Source organism: Thermobia domestica, chromosome 10, assembly GCF_964235325.1.
Source record: "Thermobia domestica chromosome 10, izTheDome1.hap1.1, whole genome shotgun sequence".
Taxonomy (NCBI): domain Eukaryota; kingdom Metazoa; phylum Arthropoda; class Insecta; order Zygentoma; family Lepismatidae; genus Thermobia; species Thermobia domestica.
The window spans coordinates 160,691,217-160,709,764 of record NC_137463.1 but is presented as its reverse complement, the minus strand read 5'-3'; the positions used below and the strand labels follow the sequence as shown (position 1 = coordinate 160,709,764).

At 33.9% G+C, this 18,548-nt stretch overlaps 1 protein-coding gene across 1 annotated transcript in view; it reads right to left on the bottom strand.

The window, feature by feature from the left end:
* The window catches only part of Ret (protein kinase receptor Ret oncogene), a 707,216-nt gene that overhangs the window by 33,097 nt on the left and 655,571 nt on the right, over positions 1-18,548 (bottom strand). Inside the window, exons 13-14 of the mRNA XM_081728674.1 lie at positions 14,929-15,118; positions 1,767-1,941 (exon numbers count right to left, since the gene is read on the bottom strand). Of these exons, the coding sequence (XP_081584800.1) occupies positions 1,767-1,941; positions 14,929-15,118 (365 nt within the window). The remainder of the gene's footprint in view (positions 1-1,766; positions 1,942-14,928; positions 15,119-18,548) is intronic.

Genomic DNA, 18,548 nt, shown 5'->3' with positions numbered 1-18,548 from the left:
TATGGTATATTCATATTTCTTATCTTTAATTACAAAGAACTCGAAACCAACAACTGTCTGAATGTCTGAATGGAAAGAATAAAATATTTTAGAGGACTTGTTGAAAGTATTCTGTTGAATTAGAATATAGAAAACGAAGTGAAAACATACGTAACTAATTACCTTGATTTCGTTTACTTAATTTCTGTAGAGTGTATCGTCCCACTTCAACACCGAACCTATATGAAAAGGGACCTACTTCCTCCAATGGGATCTAAACTATTACTCGGGTTTGTATTTGAGTCTTATTTCAGGTAAGTATATAGAAAGATTACGAATTAGTCACTTGATATGAAGAGGCACTATTTGTAATAAGAATTCCACATTTAGATACAAACAAAAACGTGCTTGGGGATACTGTATTTATATTGTATCAAATTTAGTGTGTTACAGTAATAATGCAAATAATTAGATGTAAACTAACTCCGAGAGCCAACCCACTGTGTTCTCATATACAATACAACTCTCCTTAAAACTGGAAACATGCTGCGGCGGAAATTGGAGTGGGGCACTGAAGGTATTCAAAAGATTATTATTGTATAATGTCTCAGTTTAGAACACATTTTCGAAGTTTCAATTTGAACGTATAAAGGAACTTCCAAACAACCAAAATTGTTGGAAGGAAATGATGGCAAATATTCCCATATAAGGAAATAAAACACACTTTAATGGGAAGCTGCTAGTACCTTTATACTACGCCTTGACTATATGCAACCAACATTTACTATTGTGTTGTTGGTTGCAGCCAATAAGTGAAAGTTGTACACATACAGTTCTCCTGCTATCGCTGATATTTGTAACGTATTCTCTTCATTTTGATAAAAGATTAGCTCTCTTCAACAGATTCCGCAAGTTCAACTCCTCTTTCTTTTAGTTCATATCTGTTATCGCGTTCTTAATAAAATAGTGTGAACGTATTATTTGAAGAAGGGAAATATTCCAATTTTTGCTAAACTGAGATTTTATAGTAAATATTTACACATTCCAAAGACGCATCCATTGCATTCATTAAAAAAGATTACAATCACAAGTTTCGATAAGCATTCAATGGCATAATAACACGAGTTTAAAGAAACAAAATATTTTGGTAAGCAGGAATTTTTGTTTAATTTTCTCAAGATCAACTAAACGGAATGTTTTCCTTCTTCAAATTAAAATTTCATTTGTTCTTGATTCATTACGTGAATAATTTGCACTGTTTCCAGTACTTGTTCCTTGCTACCCAACTTTTCTGTTGCTATTGCACTCTACTCAAACAATTTTCACCATTCTTATTCATACCCATACTTTGAATGCTTAAAATCTTTCTTATATTCCTTCTGTAAGAGTTGCATTTCTTCTCCGTATACACAAAACGTTTGACAAGGTTTTCCGTAATTCTAATTTAACAACCTATAAACTGACTGCATTATTCGTAATCCGGAAATTTGGGTTTACACATTTGTGATGGTAATATTAGCAATTTTTCTAAATATATATCGCTCCCATTTTCTTAATTAGTTTTATATGTGATGAATCTTGATACGCAATCACAATTTAACAATCAAGTTGACAGTATTAACAACACCAGAAAATTTTATATTTCTTTTTTTAAGTTTACACCTATTTACAACACCTGCCCATATTATATTTATGTTTATTTATCCAGGCATCTTCTGTGTTACTAATTAATTATTTTGTAACTGTGAAGGTACTAGAGAAACTTGCACTACCTTTTCTTTACCTACCTTTATGTCACTTAGATAACTCATTCCTTTGCTGATCTGCCATGCAAAGGATAGAAGCTCCCTCGGGGAAAGGGAATATTCAATTGCTAAAGGATCATTCTTATATAGTGGGACATCTGACGAGGAACAGGGTTGTCCATCCATAGCTAAATGCCGTGTTTTTCGTAAATAATTCCTATAAATAAATAACAAGAAACACAAATAAGAAAAATATTAAAAAGAACATGGAGGAACACTTTACGTCCTTTGAATAATATAATGTTCGGTGGTAATAATGCACACCTTTTTTTTTATAACAGAGGTATTTGAATTGAAAGAGTGAGTTGTCGCCAATTGGAAAATAATCCAATACATACATGCATCTATATTGGGGTTAGAGTTCTGTTAATTTAATACAATTTCTGTCAGTATTAGATTCTTTAAATTTATTAATTTGGTGGAGGAATTGGAGTTTAGCATTTGTTTCAGCATATAGGCAATATGAGACTTGGGTCTACAACTTAACGTGGAATCCGAACTACATGAGCTCCTGCTATTGGCACCCGGAGGGTGGGGGCAGGGTGGGACCCCCTGGCTCACGAGAATGTATACCAAGAAAATAAAACCCTGTATCCATCGATAATCATGGTAGAACAGGAGGGTACGGTGGCTCAGTGTGGTAGAGCGCTTACCTCTACTACATGGGATTCCTAGTTCAATCCCCGGGCCTGTAAGTTTGTAGTGGACAATATAGTGTCAGTAGGTTTCCTCGGGGTACTCCTGTTTCCCTCACAGTCTCAATTCAATAATTCTCCCATTATCATTCATTTACCTTAATCACCCGTCTCTCTTAGCTTAAGGACATAATTGTGGGATGTTAAACTAAAAGATTCCATTTTATTTCATATGTTAGAACAAATCATCATCTTAATGGACTTCGGAATACAACATTCAAGATTTCGTCTGGTACTAATTCATTTTGTCCGCCAAAATTCAAAATTCCCATAAAAATATAAAGTGCTGCTTACGTGTATCTTTTATTTTTTTTACTATAGGAGGGTACGAGATGGATCAGACAAATTTACAGAGGTATGTGATTGCGTCCTAGTAAACAATTACCATTTTTTTGAAAATTCCCAAAATTTAAGGAGTAGTCTAACAAGCCATTTCCAAATTTTTGTGCAAGAGGTATTCACCAATGAGCTATGTCTTATGAAAGACAATGAACTTTGTATTCATTCATATTATCATATCATGCAATAGACATTCATCAAAGAGGATAAATGTGGTCAATAAAGCACGCATTACGTGGTAATACGTATTGATTATGTTGCTTCTATTTTTGCAGTTGAATCAGTCATTGCGAAAAGGCCATATGTCCATCTCCACCACATTTTCATTTTAGTGCAAAGTCGAGACGTACGCAAAGAAACGCGCATCCCCTGTGAAAAGACCAATTGGTAACATTATGTTACATATACTAAACTATTGCGTCAAAATCATAGATGCCATTGTACACGTCGAGTTTGCAATCCGAACTTTTTTATTTCTCCTCAACAATTTACTTTGGTGGATATATGGCCTTTTCGGAATGACTGATTCAATTTTACACTCATACAAAGGAAGAAACGGGACTAACCAAACTTCTAGAAGTACTTGAGTCCTGAAGGATATCTACCAAATTTTATTTTTGACACTTCTCAAATTTAAGAAGTGATCCAATGTACTTGTTCCAATGTTTAAGAGGGATATATCAACGTACCTGTGTTCTGTGAAAGGGAATCGAGCTCTGTGCTCTTGCATAACCACTTTACATGATAATGCCTTACCAAAAATCATGAATTAGTTGAAAACTTTTCAATCTTTACTCAAAAAAGAAACGAGGTGGACCAGTAAAACTTACAGAGGGACATACCCTAGCTCTATACAGCCATACCAAAATTTTAAATTTTGTAACTTTCAAATTTAAAGAAGTGATTCTTTCCACTCCTGCCCAGTATTGATAAGTTGCGCCAACGTACCTACTCCTAAAATTTAAAGAAGATAGTCATTCCAGGGACTATGAGTCCTAAGGCAGGGGCCATTAGTGGGAAAATTGAGTAAAAAATCAGACATACTATTTAACACCCCCCCCCATATATATATATATATATATATATATATATATATATATATATATATATATATATATATATTGCATCGGAAGTGTTATTGTTCGTCTCAGCAACCTTGAAAACTCTGGATTGACACTAATATCGGGCATTTCTGATCATTTATATATACACACATTCCCCTCCTCCAAGTTGCGGGGCTGTTTGGATTTAAATGGCATCGAAAGTGTCACTGTTCATCTCAGCGACCCTCGAAAATTATGACGTGGACACCAACATCAGTAATTTTCGAACATTTATAAATATTTCCCCTCCCCCTTCCCTAAGTTGCACTGTTAAAATGAAATATAAAAACCATTCCAGGCCTTAACCAACCTTATCTATGTTGAAAATTTGATCGAGGTCGGTCGGGTGGTTCAAGAGGTACGAAATCATAAACAAAGTGACTTTCATTAATACATACATATAGGGGAAGGTAGTACACAGTGGATCAGAAGACGTTACTCATTTATTTATTGCACAAATTCACCTAGCGTATGTCAGTTGTTGTAGAAAAATGATTAGAAAAAACTTAATTGAAAAGTTGTAAAGAAGAAACAGGTATATCCAGCATTTTAGGGGGGGATGAATAAAGTAGAAATTAGTAAGAAAGAGCCAGCATCTCTACCATTTTACGGGGGGCATAGAGGAACAATTATTGAGAAAAGACCAGCATCTCCGCCATTTTACGGGTGCTTAATTTGAAAAGCATTTTCAAAGAAAGCTGTGTCGTCAAAGTGAGATTCTTGGGATGTTTCTCAAGGGTACAACGAGTCCTGGGACCGGACGACACCCGTCTAATTTTAAGAGAAATAAAAATGAGAATTTTAGCTTTTTTGGGGAGAGAGAGTGTGGGTAGGTGAGAGGTGAGGAAGAGAAAGGAAGAAATCTAATGTCACAGTACCTGTAGCTTCATCTTCTCTGCTGGGCTTCCTGTTATCCTCCTGTTGTTTGTCCGGTGTTCTGTATGTCGAAAACCGAATTATAGTCTGTTCGGTTCGTTTTCTAAGTTCTCTCGGAGTGCCCAATTGACCGACGTGCACTCCCCGGACCGACTCTCGACAGTCTTTTGACAACTTCGCGACTGAGTCGTAAGATGACTCCGAAGACCGACTCTCGGCAGGCTCTGGAGACTAACTTCGATATCCGACTCCAAAGGCTCCGTGTGACTCTCTGTTTCCGGGTTGGAGGGAGTATTTAAAGGCAAAGATCTGCTGGTAATCCTGCTGACTCCAGGCACGTGTAGATGAGATGTTTTCGTCTCAACAGGTACTCATGACGTCAGAGATGGACAGATAGTTGGGAAAGGAGCTCTCTCAGCTTTAATACATAAAGTACACATTGACATAATACATTATATAACATAAACAAATACTTCCACGATTTAGCTACGAATACACAAAATTACGGAAGAAAAACGTTGACTAAATTCTCAGACATAAATGAATTTCATTAACTAAGACTTCCGAATGACTAACGTTCTTTGACACATAAGAAATAGTTTTATGTAATTAGGAAGAAAAAAAGAATAGTCTCACAACACCGAAGATAAGTCTTAAAGAATATCATGTTTCTTATACAAACAATAAATGATTTTGTGGGAGATCAACGAAAGTCAATAAATAATGAATATTAGTCTCTTCACAATAATTCCTTGTCCTGGGATACTGTTTGGGTTGACACCAACAAGTACACAGTGGATCACATCGGAGTCATACACAGTGGACTGATCCACTCTGTACCTCATTGTGTTTACAGAAGTTCAATGTATTTGGCATACTCATTTAGAAACAAGTCATAGTATTTCACGGAGCTTTTACTATCATGTTACAAATTACATATTAATGGTTTGACCACGAGGAAATACACGCAAGGCAACATGAAAGACATTTCGATGAAAGAAGCAGCGGAATTAGTGATGGAGCAGAGATAGCAGTGTTGGTAAATGGAAGAACATTAGTTACACAACTTTGAACAGATGTATCAAAAAATAAGAAAGTACAAGGTAACAACATTAAAATGAAGCCAAATTATTCTGTACGACAAATATTCCCTTAGAGTTGGAGCATTTATTTCCGAAATAATAATAAAAAAAATAAACAACAAAATGTGTTACTTTTAGTCTACCGTGGAGGTGAGGCGTTTGGCGTATGAAATTGCCAAAAACAACAGTATATCGATACCTGTTTCGTAGGAAAAAGGAAAAAATTCAGGTCGAGAGTGAATCGTAATAAAGATCTTAGTATTCAAAATCCAGAAAGTGTGTTGAATAGCACCAATCTTGGACTCTCAAGATTAACGTCATTCAACAAACACAATGTTGAGGCATTCTTTAGTAATTTACATAACTTATCTACGAAATATCCCAAATTCTATACCCTTTCACGTATTTCCAACTTAGACATGAACCAGAACAGTTCAGACATCCTAGAAAGTAATAGCAAAGAAAGAAGTCGAGCAATTAAATCTGTGGAGGAGTGGCGAAAATGAGGTCCTAGTTACGACGTGTATGACTGTGAGCATGGGGTATATTTTTGCCACCAGCTATGGTTTATTCTAGGAAATATTTTGAACTGTACACGATCAATGAGAAATCACCTAACACACTCAGTTTGAGAACTCGATCAGGATGGATGAATGAAAAATTGTTACCATATTCTACCAATAAAATACAACCGTTGGATGTGCCTGTTTTCATACCATTGAAAGCACATTAAAATGCAGTTGTGGATACATGATTGTTACAAAACCTAAGAGTATCCATGTCAATAAACGAAGCAGCTCAATGCTTGGAAATATCATTTACACGAGGAGTGATTCCAAGCAATATCAAAGCAGGTTTCAGAAAGACAGGAATGCTTCTTTACGATCAAAATGTATTTACAGATCGTTGTTCTTTTCAACGCTGTATGTACACAAAAGCAGACAGAAGACCAAATCAATGCACCTTCCTCAAGCAATAATCCTCTAAATGAAGAAGTAGGGAATATAGATGCAGATCCGAGAGAAAATGATTTCCAGAAAGAAGAACCTAACAGTGTTTCTGTGTCACTTCAAGAAACATCGTATAAAGAAAGGCAGAAGCCGTATCTTCACAGACACTTCGGAAGGAGCCAAACGTTTTGAAGGCAAAGCCAGTATGAAAGACGTTCCGTCCCGAACAAAGGGAAAGAAAATGGTACTTCAACGGAAAATGATGATTTTCAGCCAATTGTATTTTAAGATTCTTCAGATGATGATGATACTTTAGAAAACGAAGTCTTCAGTTTAATGTCACGATTATGCCCCTCAGGCTAAGGGAAACGGGCAATGTTAATTTAGAGACAAAAACTACTACTTATGATGATTTGGAACAGAATCAAAGAGAAGTTCAACCTGGTGATTACGTTCTTGTAAGATTTCTTTCACGGACACATTACGTTCGTCAAATCACGACTAGGAAAGACAATGAAAATAATTTTCAGATTTCGTTTCTAAGAAGTGAGAAGATACATGAAAGTTTCGTCCAACCAAATAATCCAGATATTTCACCCATACACAATATTTGCATAGTAAGAGGGCTTCCAGAGCCTCTTGTTGTGAAAAATATAATGCTGTCTGGTAATATCAGGTTGCCGATAGAGTTCCAGGGAATTGGTCTTTGCTAACCTTTTGAAGTGTCAAAGGATGATAATGTCGACTTGGACATATATTTTTCTTGTCATAGTGAAACAAATAATTTGCATAATCAGAATAATTGAATTCAGTGCAGAAAGTTAAATTCTCCACATTTTAAAACAAATTGTTTATGCTATTGTGCATAATTACATTAACTACTAAATTTACTAACCCAGAACCAATAATTCCCTGTACAGGATATCAGTTTAATTGTCTAAAAAGTTTGTTTTATATCAGTCATTTGTATTATTTATTTTGGTAATCAATTCCTGAAATTAATAGTATGCTGTTAAGACACTTGTAATACTTAAATTCTAACTTTTATTTAGAATTTTAAAATTTATTTCGTATTGTGGTTAATAGTACAGATTTTGACAATAATGCTTATAATTTTATGTAGATTTGGAAATTTTCAAATGATATGTCCCTTTATTATACGTTTCTATTCATTAGTTTCAATATATTGTTCCTCTGATCCACTGTGTACTATCATCCCCTACTATATATATATATATATATATGTTCGTATATAGTGAAGCCATAGCATTCAAGTTTAATTATTTTCATAATTTTGGGAAACATGTTGTAGCTGTATTCTAAAATTTTATTAACCTCATTTCTGTTGTGTATTTGTGTGTCACAAAAGTATATCTGGTATTGTATGTCAATGTAAACACAAACTCGTATGTTACGTTATTATAAAAACATCGTAAATTTGTTTGCAAACATCTACAATAATATCATTCAAACATGTTATACACAATACACAATAAATTCAGTTTAGGTATATATATATATTGTAACTTTCAAACCAATGAATAAAAAATGCTGAAATGTTGTGCCATGGAATATCGGCATAGGGACATTGTTTGAAATACTATGTAATACCACCAGGTTAACAGTGTTACCAACATAACATAAATTTATATTTTTTCAAGTGGCACTACGTCAGGTTAATAGACATTTCAAATTGGATGTTAAACATAAACTTGCAGCTTTAGACTTGTTGTTCAGTTTTGCAAACTATGGTGGCCTTTAGATCTCAAACATCCAAATTTTTGGAAGGCTCTACAGCAGGAACAACGCAAGTGAGACGTACAGAGCAGTACACATCGAAAACACTTTAGTGTTCAATACTATGAGCATGATATGATGGGTTTAGAATGAATAGGGACACAGCTATAAAGGGTTGAAAATGTAACTTTTTCAGGAGCCTTTATATCGAAAAACTGCTCGGATAAGTAGCTTATCCAATTGCATAGATGGTTCTCAATAAATATAAAAATTATAATGCCGTTTACAGCAAATTGAATCTCCATCTACTTTGGATTTACATAGTTAAATATTGGTAAAGCTTGCAACATTGCTTGAAATTATGTAATTCATAGAACTTGTAATTACACCCACCAAAAAGTATAGTTGCAATGCTATAGAAGGTAAGTAAATCGAAAAATGTTTCTAAAACTTTTCACAAATACACCCTTCTAAGCAATATATCAAATTTTACTATTTACCATCTCCGGAGTAGTTTGATATGTCAAATTGCTGTAAAGGCATTATGATCTTTATGGTATTGAAAACCATGTACATAGTTGGCTGTGGTATTTATCTAACACTATTTCGAAATAAAGTCTTTTGAAAAAGGTAAACTTTTCATTTCCTTGTAACTTAGATTTTACTAGCTTGGAGTATGCCATATGATGACATATTCGACATTGACGCACCTTGGATATACATTACCTCATGCGTCCCATTTGTGTTATTATTTTACATAATTCATAAAAATTTGGTTGATTTTCGATGATTTTGATACTGTAGTGCCCTTGATTTGCATCACTACATAAAAAGTGTGATACATAAAGTTTTGGTTTTACATGTAGATATAAAATATGTAATAACCTGAAGTAGTGCCATTTGAAAAAGTAAAACTTGATGTTGGGTTGGCATCACTGTTAAGCTAGTTGTATTGGAGATTATGTCAAAAATATTCTCCTATTGATATTTGCAAGGTACGAAATTTAAGCGATTTGTATCTGTCAGATTACAAGTTACAAGGACATATCAAATTATATGGTTACGATAAGATACATAAATCGACATTGCAATGGATTTACACATTTCGTGATTCATATTTGCCGCATAAGAGGTTTTGGACATTGTCCATTTTGTTTGTACTGAAGCATAAAGGCCATATCATTTAACATATTGAAAACAAATTTAAACTTATTTTCGACGCGATGTAATTTGAATTTGCCTCCTATATCGAAAAATAAGGCTAGTTTACTGAAGAATGGAAATCAAAATCTCTATATTATTAGGAAAGACTCTAACTATTATGATTATAATTCAGAGACAAATATTTTATTCAATACTTTACAATATTACAAAATATTTCCTTGTATTATTTTAAAAAATCGGTAGTAGTTTTGTTAGAAGGATTTTCTCAAAAACTTCTAATTTTTGATGGAGTATTTTGTGAATAGATTGCTCATTGTTGATCCTAAAGTACGGAATTATACATTTTTTCTGAAGAACTCAGAAATTGTGGTCTGAGGGTTAGGTTTCTTAATAGGAGATTTACAGAGAATATTTATTATAATTTCGTTCAAATTTCATTATAAGTTTACACTGTGGCATAACATAAGCTAATAAAAAAAATCGTGTGATAACTTTTACCTTTCATTTTATTCTAATAAGTTACAAATGTATAAATAACATGATAATAATGCAGTTTGAAAATTGAATGCAATTGAAATTTGTCATACTTCATGTATACGGATAGAAACAGAGTTATATAATTACTATTTAATTACGTTCTCAAAGTTAATTAAAACTTTCATAAACAACATTCAACTTTAACTTTCTGAGAAACTTAATGTTACAAAATCTCATATTATCTTATTGGGAAATAATACACGTATTTGATATTAGTTTAGAGGATCCTTTTACATCTATTTTTATTTGTTTCTTTTTTATAATCTGTTTTAATATACTCGATAAAATATATGCGATTATATTATAGTTTAATATTAACATTCTGCTGAATTTAATTTCAGATTTAAACCAGCTTTAATATAAGCATTTCCATTCTAAATTAGAGTTAAATATGAATCTAAAATTAGTCTTTTGAAAGAAATTAGAGAAATATTGTCATTTCCTGCAAATATGTTTCCGGACAATTTAATTAAGGAAGAGGAAACTAATGAATCTAATAAAATGTATAGCCAACAGAGGAAGAAAGTAAATGGTAACATCATTCGAAGAAGATTATCTGAAAGTAGAAGAGAGTGGAAAGGAATCAATAAATTTATTCTCGGTTTTTAAATCTGAATAGCTTTAAAATTAGCTGACCTAATCTTACAATCCCATTTTAGATTGGGTTATCTTCAACAGTAAAACGAACGATAGAAATCAACGACGTAGAAGCTAAAAATTGCATCGTTTATACACGAGACGTTCCTCACGAAATGCTATATAAAGAATGCAATTTAGATTCAGAGCAATAACTTTGGTTGGAGACAGTTCTTTCTAAACGTTACATGCGAAATTCCCATAGAAATTGTCATTATGATTCTAGTTGTGCTCACTAAGAATATAATATATTACAAGCTATTATTATAAGATTTGAAAGTTCATATCAATAGTAACGGTATTCATTTCGGGTATGAGTATAGGTAAGTCACTTAATCTACTCAGTTTCATTAACTATCTTTGAGTCTTTTGTGTTTTAGGTCCTTATGCAATAGCAAGTATACAACGGAGAGGAACTACTATTAACGTGTGCTCCGAATTACTATTGGGACTTGAATGCTGTGCAGTAAGCGGGTAGGCAGACCATTATGTAAAAGCAACCCTCACTACATAGATTGTTCTTCATTATATTATATCGCATTCAAGCGAGCTGGTTTTAAGTACTTCCGGCATCAACCTTGTTATTTGAGTGCTTAAACTGTTTTTGTCACTAGTCTGGTGGCTCATGCATGCCTTCAGTACACTTGTCCCGGGTTCGATACCCGTTCAGAAACCATTGAGATTTGAACTCATTACGATGGTTTAAATTTCACCATAAACTTAAATCCACGTCTCACATAGCCTTGATCTCATAAAGGGACGTTGAACTTCAATAAACAAACTTACTGCTTAAACAACAGCAAGTACTAATGTAGAAAGCTGTTACAAGGGAAAGAGTGCTTTTTTGTGTGCATCGAGAAAGTTATTGCTAAATGGCATATTGTCCGGGTTTGAATTCAAACTAAATAACACAGAGTAATGCAGTTAAGATTTTGAAATCACCTTTCAATAAGAAAAACTAGTAAGTTTATATGTGTATAATGTGTATTTCGTATTTACTGTATTATTAATCAAGAACTTAATCATGCAAATATCATAAAGTTACAGCTCTTTACTCAGATGTATAACAAAGCAAGCTGACTATTTATAAATACGTAGGCCACCCACAAAATAAGTTATTTGTACAAATATTATACCATGATCACTATTTCAGTACCAGAATCAAAATAATGCACATGCTTGCCTAGTTAGTATAATTTTGGGACAAGGCATGAAACCTTCTAACCTTCTAACAGTTCTATGTGCATCTTGCTATATAAACGTAATCTACCTTAGAATCAATAAATTTGCCGCATGGGTGAAATGGCACGTAATTTATATTTTATGACTTCGAGGAATATGAATTGGGCTTATTAGCCAACTCTGAGAAGTACAGAAAGCACATTATAAATACAATGTTCAATGACGAAGATCTGGATATGGCTTTTTAATGATATACGGACAAATGTGCATGATGATATGCTGAGTGCCTTACTGTCTGTTGTCAATGAATGTTTGGTACAAGTAACTTGCAAAGAAAATTAGAAGAAACAAGATTGCGTTAGATTCCTTTCATGTTCCTCGAATTTTATGGTAATTTCTAATGAGACTGCATGTTACGTGTTTTGGAGCACGATTGACATCATTGTATGTGTTAGACCATTCATTTCGAACTCCCCAGTCCATGACGTATGCACGAATTTTAATATTAAGAGTCAGGAGAAAGAAAACTGATTGAGAGAAAAAGAGGAGGGAACGAAATAGATGGAATGGAATAAAACAAAGTTAGTAGTGTTCGGTTAGTTATGAATCAAGAGGAATGTATTTTCAAAACCATCAATTATGTTTTGTTTGCCTGCCACCACATATCAAAGCTTTATTATGTATTTAGCCTCCTCCTTGCTCTGACTGATGGCTTGTCCGAGCAGCAAACTGTTGACGTCATGGAGCATCGAGTTGGAAATGACTGTGCCAGATTACAAGACGAAAAATATCTATCTATAGCAAATGCTAAAAGATGATGACAGTTTCATCCCATGCTCAATCTTGTTTTTTTTAAAAAAAAAAACTATATAAAGAATGCCAACTCTCTAAATTTAAAATAATATATTTTGAAAGTTGTACTAGAAAATTTAGATTTTTCGTTTGAAATTAAATAGCCAAAGACGACTGTTTCATTTACTTCCGCTTATGAATAAAAATACTGAAATTGTCAAAAATAAGTCGATGGGGAGGAGGTTTCAAACAATACTATTCATAAAATGATGATGAAAGTGGTTGTGTAATATCAGGTTGTCTAAAACGTATTGAACCTTTGGAGATCAAAGTTGAGAATTCATTTATTGTGATTTCAAAATAACATTATGAAAACATATGATTATACATAATTTTGATCCATAACTTTCTGCCATTTTTTTTGGCAACCTCATAATCCCGTCGCTATACAACTTCTGTAGTGCCTGCTCAAAAAGTATGACATGCGGTTTCCATAGACCTCTTTTGAAACTACTTAATACATTTGGAGAACTCTGCAGAGACCCAAAAAACTATATTTTGATGGTGCCAAGTTCAGGCGTCCAGCAAAGTTCTCTCAATTTCTGACAGACCGTTAAAAATATACGCAGTCCAACGATGTCAGCGTGGTGTTTGACACTTTTTCTGTTGACCATTTCCGGCCGTTTGTTTTGACTTGTTAGGTACGCTTTCACTAATTGTCAACAGTACATGTCCGAGCTATCTTCCATCCGACGGCAGCATTGATGCCCGATGGTTTCGTCCGACCTATTGAGGCATGGTTTCAAGAACATAAGTATGACAGCTCCTTGGCCTGGTGAAGCTCCAGACACCAACATTAATGAACCCCCTGTGGTTAATTCCCGAGCTCAGATTACGAAGTTAATACCCTCTTCAAGCTTTGCTGAAGGAACTGAGTGCTTCACTGCATGCAATATTGTACAATTTTGCTCTGGAAACCATTCGATTCTTATATGTCTCCACTACACGACAAATCAGAGCTTTCTCTAGACTAATTGTAGTTTCAAGCAGTATTACTCAAGTAAGTTGAGTTTTCTTCAGGTGTTTCCAGTATTTTAATAACCATTGTACCTCTAAGATAAGCAAGTCATTATATTTATACTCTTGCAAGAATTATGATATTACTAATGTCAGAAATTTCAAAAACTCAATTATGCAAATTAAATAGATTTATAGATATAATTGTTCATAGTCTCTTAATGGTATCATCCTTAATCAGTTTAACATCAACTTATCATTTTCATTTTGCGTTGATCTACGTTTTGAAGAGATTGCAAACAGGTTACTTAGTCGGTTATCTGCGCTATATATAAATGAGAAAAGAACACTTCTCTCTTTCTAATAACTTCAGAAATAAGATTCCACGAAATTAATGAGAACAAAGGCAGAAAGTTGCTTTAGTAGAAACCAGGACATAGATAACATCACAAATTTAACTTGAATTTGACTTTTACTTTTCTTAATATCTGATTTATTAGCATTTTCTATGGCTAAATATATTTCTCGCGTGAGAAATGTTACATAATATTCAGCTGGATACGGTTGCTATGTTTCACAAACAAGTGACAGTTACAGTTATATTTTCATCTTTCGTTATATTGAAAATATACGATACGTTTATTTCCTTTACATTTGTACAAAATCTCTGACGTGTTTCCCTGTTCCCTATGCTATTAAATATCTAAGACAAAAAACTTGTTATTTCACACTGAAATTAACGAAAGCTAGAATACTCAATGTGCTTCAAAAAATTATCTAAAACGATATATATTTCCGAGGATATAGTATTAAGTTGACAGTAGCATGTGATATTTCCCCCTCTATTTCAACTACAGATACTGTTGTGTTTTATACTCACAAGTTTTTTCTCTAGTTTATTAGGAAGACTAATCGTCCGCCCTTAATAGCTTGAGTGAAATACAATCAGTTCTCGAACATTTATAATACTTTTATTTTTAAGCAAGCGATTGAATAAATATGTGCAAAATGAACTAGATATTGTATTTACTTACCTGAGCGACCCTAGTTCAGCGTACTCCATGATAAGGTAGACAGGTTCTCCAGGTATTGTGCAGGCTCCAAGTAAACGAATAACATTAGGATGGTTTACGTCTTTCAGCAACTGGTACTCAGACAAAAGATCTGCGAGTTCTTCCGGTCTTGCTCCTTCCTTTAGAGTCTTCACTGCCACCGTTGTATAACCTATTAGAAATAAACAGAATTTTGCCGTTAGAGATTTTCTTTAACGTGATATGTAAATGACAAACATTATAATATTGTGTCTTCTATTCATAGATAGAAAGACAACTTTTACCTATGCTTATATTTAGTTCAACCGCTTATACGTAGTCATTTCAAAAATCCCAGCCTTCACCAGGTTCATTTTCCTTCAAAGTTAGTGTTTACGTCCAAAAACAATATGCCTATTCCTATGAAAGCTGGGTTTAAGTCAAATTATTTAAAAGGAGTATTCTAGGTCTCGAGATCATGATCAAAAGTATTAATGGGTGCAAAACTCATTTTTTTCAGTATGGTCTCTCAAAATGCACAATGCAAGCGATTTTGAATATTAGAACATAAAGGTTGTTACATACTATTTGTATTCGCCTCATACGATGTTTCTTACAAACTGATGGTTCAAAATTCAAAGGTTTCATGTTAACAAGCTAAAATGAAAATTCTACCGCAGCTTATTCCTCAAAACTTTGCTTAAATAACTCTGAACAAAGATTGTATAACACTCTGTCACTAAATGTTTGAGCAAAAGGCAGTATATCATTTATTACAACAAATATTTCAGCATCGTTCACAAAATTAAAATTCTACGAAGTTTGAACTTTTAGTTTGTGTATAACATAATAAGAGGCATATACAAATAAGGTATCGCAATCTCTGATTAGTAGTGACTCTAAATCCCCCACCAAAAAAGTATGCAATTTGACAGTATATAGAGAATAAAAAGCCTATTCGAAACCAATCTTGAAGGTGTTAGAACCACAACCAAACACATCTGAAGATCAATGCTTCAGAACCTATTTCAAAGTTACTCAGTTGAAATATTATATGTTTCATCCGCATTTTATTCAGTTTATATCAAATCTGGTAATGTTTCCAAACATTAAAATTGTTCTTATAATAGATGCTGTTAGACATTTCCTAAAGGTTTCTACCTAAATTTGTGCCCTTAAATGGTATTAAAGCTAGGCTTTTTCTGAGAACCTGGAATTGAAGTGAAAATTAGATGGTTAATTAGAGCTTAAGTCCTCTCTTTCCTTTCTTTCTTTCTTTCTTTTCTTTTTCTTTTTCTTTCTTTTTTTTTAGCAATAAAGCTATATGAGACATAATCTACTTCTTAAAGTCATCTCCGAATGCTCCTATCAAGAACTTATTGCTAAAATTTGTGATCAAGACAAGTACCTTCTGGAATCGCACCGAGGGCTGAGCACACAAAAAAAGCACACGTTAGCCATTCATCCAAGAAGCAGAACGTTATAAAGTAAATATACTAGGGTAATTTATGCTATCGGCACAGATATTAACAAATAAAATGATAGAATTATACCAAAGAATTACCGCTCATACCAATGATAAACGTCCTACGGTAGGATAAATTTCTTAATCCATTTTTATATTAACTCGAGGACGTGGAATTCAATATAAATTTGATAAATACATTTATCTATGAAGTCACGACAAAAATGACGTAAAATTTGGGATGTAGATTAGGATTAAGGAACATGTGAACAGGACGTGTGTGTCGCCTAAGATTCGACTGCATTTTATATGAGGCAAGTCCTTGCCAGTACGTTCATAGCGTACTCATTTAATTACAAAGTTTGTGAGCATAGTGAGAGGGAAGTGGAACACAGTTTCTTATTATGTTCCAGCCTTCGGACAAATTGCGAACCGTAAACCACGGCAGAGTATGCAAAAATAAATTATAGCTGCGCTATGCTTATTATGACAAATTAAAACGCTAATTTTGGGCTTCGCTGACGTAAATCTCTACAGAATGAGCTCCAAGAACTTGAGAAACCAGTAAAGTTCGTGAGAACAATTAGACAACGAAATCAAAATTTATTATGTAAATTATAGGTTTTGAAGAAATCATATGAAATATTTATTTTCATTGAAGATCATCTGTGTAATAAATAACAGCGTTATTCAGTGCCCACAGTTGAGGGATATCTTTAACGTGACCGCACTTTTTGTAAACAAACTAGGTGTGAAATATTATTTTACAGAACGATATCATAATTATACCAAGGTCAGTGTAGTAATGCAGTGTTACGGTTCGAAAATGAAGTTAAACACATGCAGGATAACAATTCCTCAGGAAATCACGGAAAACAATTACAATATTTTTCCTTGTAGAATGATTTTGACTCTTCCGTCAATCAACACAGCTTATTGTGTTTTTTTGTTACAAATGACTAAGTACCAATGACCTTATATCCGGCCCTCACAGCAAGTATGGAGTATGGCATCACAGTTAAATATTTCGTCAAGTTTTCGATAATCTTAGTGTTTGTTAATTAAGTAACCCAGGAAAGTAGATACACACGAATGTAAAACATGAAAGTTGAATGAGGCTGTAGATCATTTTAACGCAACAGTAGAAAAACTGAGTTTCTAGTGAATGTGCCTAAAGTTAAAAATTCGTGTAAATAGAAAAAAGTCCAGACGTCAACGTACTCAGGAAGATTTTGGACAGAATAGACTAATTGTAGAATTCAGTCACGCAACACTGTATTCATCTCATCATTCACAAACTTAAATTTACGATCAAGATGATATATTACAATTCTAGTTGTGTGAGCAGTTTATGACGCGTTCAAAGTAAAGATTTGACTGAGACGTTCGAATTGCAAATACTGTCTTCTCCGTCCGTTGACGTGAAAATTGTTTCGTTTTTCCTGTGTTATGCTCAGAATCAGAAGATCTAGTCTACCTTATAATACTTCGAGTCTTGGTAAGGAACCGCTCAAGGTACCAACAATATTTGTAAATGTCTCATAGAACCTCGACATTTGTACATTTTGGAGTATCTCATTGAGATCGTTTCGTAAAGGAACATAGGTTAGAATAAGATGTTTTCAAGCTTTCTGACTAGAGATATATCAACATATGATATCCCAAGAGGAATGTTTTCCTTATTACCGGGAGTATTGACAACTTTCGGCAATGTCCTGTCTTGTGATGAACGAATAGTCATACGATAACAAACAGTGATATGTATCTGTCATCGAGAGAAAGTTTTGCCGTCTTTGCTCCACGTTTTAGTTATTGGAGATATCGCTAAAGAGTTACTATAGGGAGTTGATGCCTAGTGTAGTTCAGGAAGTCAATCTGGGCCAGCTGACATGTCCTTTCTTGCTTAATCTTAGGTTTAAATGCCATCTGAACTGTGACCAATCACCTTAGTGATCCAAAAACTATGAATTCAAACTAATGTATGTGAATTTGGACATTTCATTTTTATTCCTTCTCACCCTTATGCCGATGAGGACTGAACTTGGCTTAAATGGCATCGAGAATGTCATTATTCGTCTCAGCTACCCGGAAAACCATGGATTCGACCCTAATATTGGTCGATTTCGACTATTTTACATGTTACCCCACCCTGCCTCCT